The sequence below is a fragment of the Mastomys coucha genome, unplaced genomic scaffold (assembly GCF_008632895.1).
Source record: "Mastomys coucha isolate ucsf_1 unplaced genomic scaffold, UCSF_Mcou_1 pScaffold22, whole genome shotgun sequence".
Taxonomy (NCBI): Eukaryota; Metazoa; Chordata; class Mammalia; order Rodentia; family Muridae; genus Mastomys; species Mastomys coucha.
In genome coordinates, this window is record NW_022196905.1 from 30,000,479 (window position 1) to 30,001,487 (window position 1,009).

Genomic DNA, 1,009 nt, shown 5'->3' on the forward strand with positions numbered 1-1,009 from the left:
CAGTCAACAGTTCTCTTCCCATCCATCCTGCTCCACTACCACAGCCATTGTCTTAGGACCCTGGCTCATGAGTAACTCTGACCCTTCCTCCTGTGAAGCCACCTGTGGTTTCAGGAACTGGATTGTTCCCAGGTGGAGGACAGGGACCTGGAAAAAGAGGGTTTGAGATGCGGGAGAAATAAATGAAACCAAGACAAGTAATCTGATCAAGGTTCAAACTTTACTGAGGGAATCAGGTATATATATACAAAGTACAGAAATGAAAGCAAGTCTCTAGGTTCCATGATATTTGCATAACGTAAACATTGCAGTAAATCTCTGGTGCCACGTCTCAGCAAGCCTTCTGCCTGTGGGTGGACTTAAATAAGCTGCTGCTTCAAGAGAGGTGACAGTCCACAGAGAGCCTTTGTTTAGTTCCCCAAGTGGGATAGCCACTTCCAGGTGGAGCATGGCAGTGTGTCGGACGGCTTGGCTAATGGAGGAGATTACACTCCTGCCCCCACAACTGCTTGAAAATGTCTCTTCTCACCCTTACTCTGGAGGGAGATGGAATGAGAGTCAAATGGAGTTCATTTATGTCAACAAACTTCCAACAAAACAAAGGCAGGAGACCTGGGGATGATTTCTAGGTAATGTTTGCCTCTTAACAAAAATCACAACACACAAAAATCCTTCCCTAAGGATGCTGGTCCAGCAACTGCCACCAGCTTCAAAGGGATACCACCCCTTTTAATCTGTCCTCAAGGGTAAGAACCCACTTTCCCAAAGAACCCACATAACAATCCTTATACTCCCGATCTGCTCATACAACTATGACCCATCACGGCTCGCATATCCCAGATAGCAATTCCATTGTTGCCAAAGAAAACCTTAATTTTAGGGAGTCAATCTCCCCACTGTTCATCTAAACTGATAATTCCCAGGGGAGCAATGTTTTCCTTGTGTTAACACATGAATCCGACTTCTTATTAACTGTGTTTGGACAAAACTTGTGAGCTACATATAAGTT

The 1,009-nt window shown here is 44.8% G+C and overlaps 1 protein-coding gene and 1 long non-coding RNA gene across 3 annotated transcripts in view; both read right to left on the reverse strand.

The window, feature by feature from the left end:
* Trmt44 (tRNA methyltransferase 44 homolog) overlaps nucleotides 1-48 on the reverse strand; it is a 17,891-nt gene extending 17,843 nt beyond the window's left edge. The window contains exon 1 of the mRNA XM_031342787.1: nucleotides 9-48. Within this exon, the coding sequence (XP_031198647.1) occupies nucleotides 9-48 (40 nt within the window). The remainder of the gene's footprint in view (nucleotides 1-8) is intronic.
* A 153-nt stretch (nucleotides 49-201) lies between these two features.
* The window catches only part of LOC116068955, a 2,113-nt gene continuing 1,305 nt past the window's right edge, over nucleotides 202-1,009 (reverse strand). For both annotated transcript variants that reach the window (XR_004109770.1, XR_004109771.1), the window contains exon 2: nucleotides 202-536. This is a non-coding gene — a long non-coding RNA (uncharacterized LOC116068955). The remainder of the gene's footprint in view (nucleotides 537-1,009) is intronic.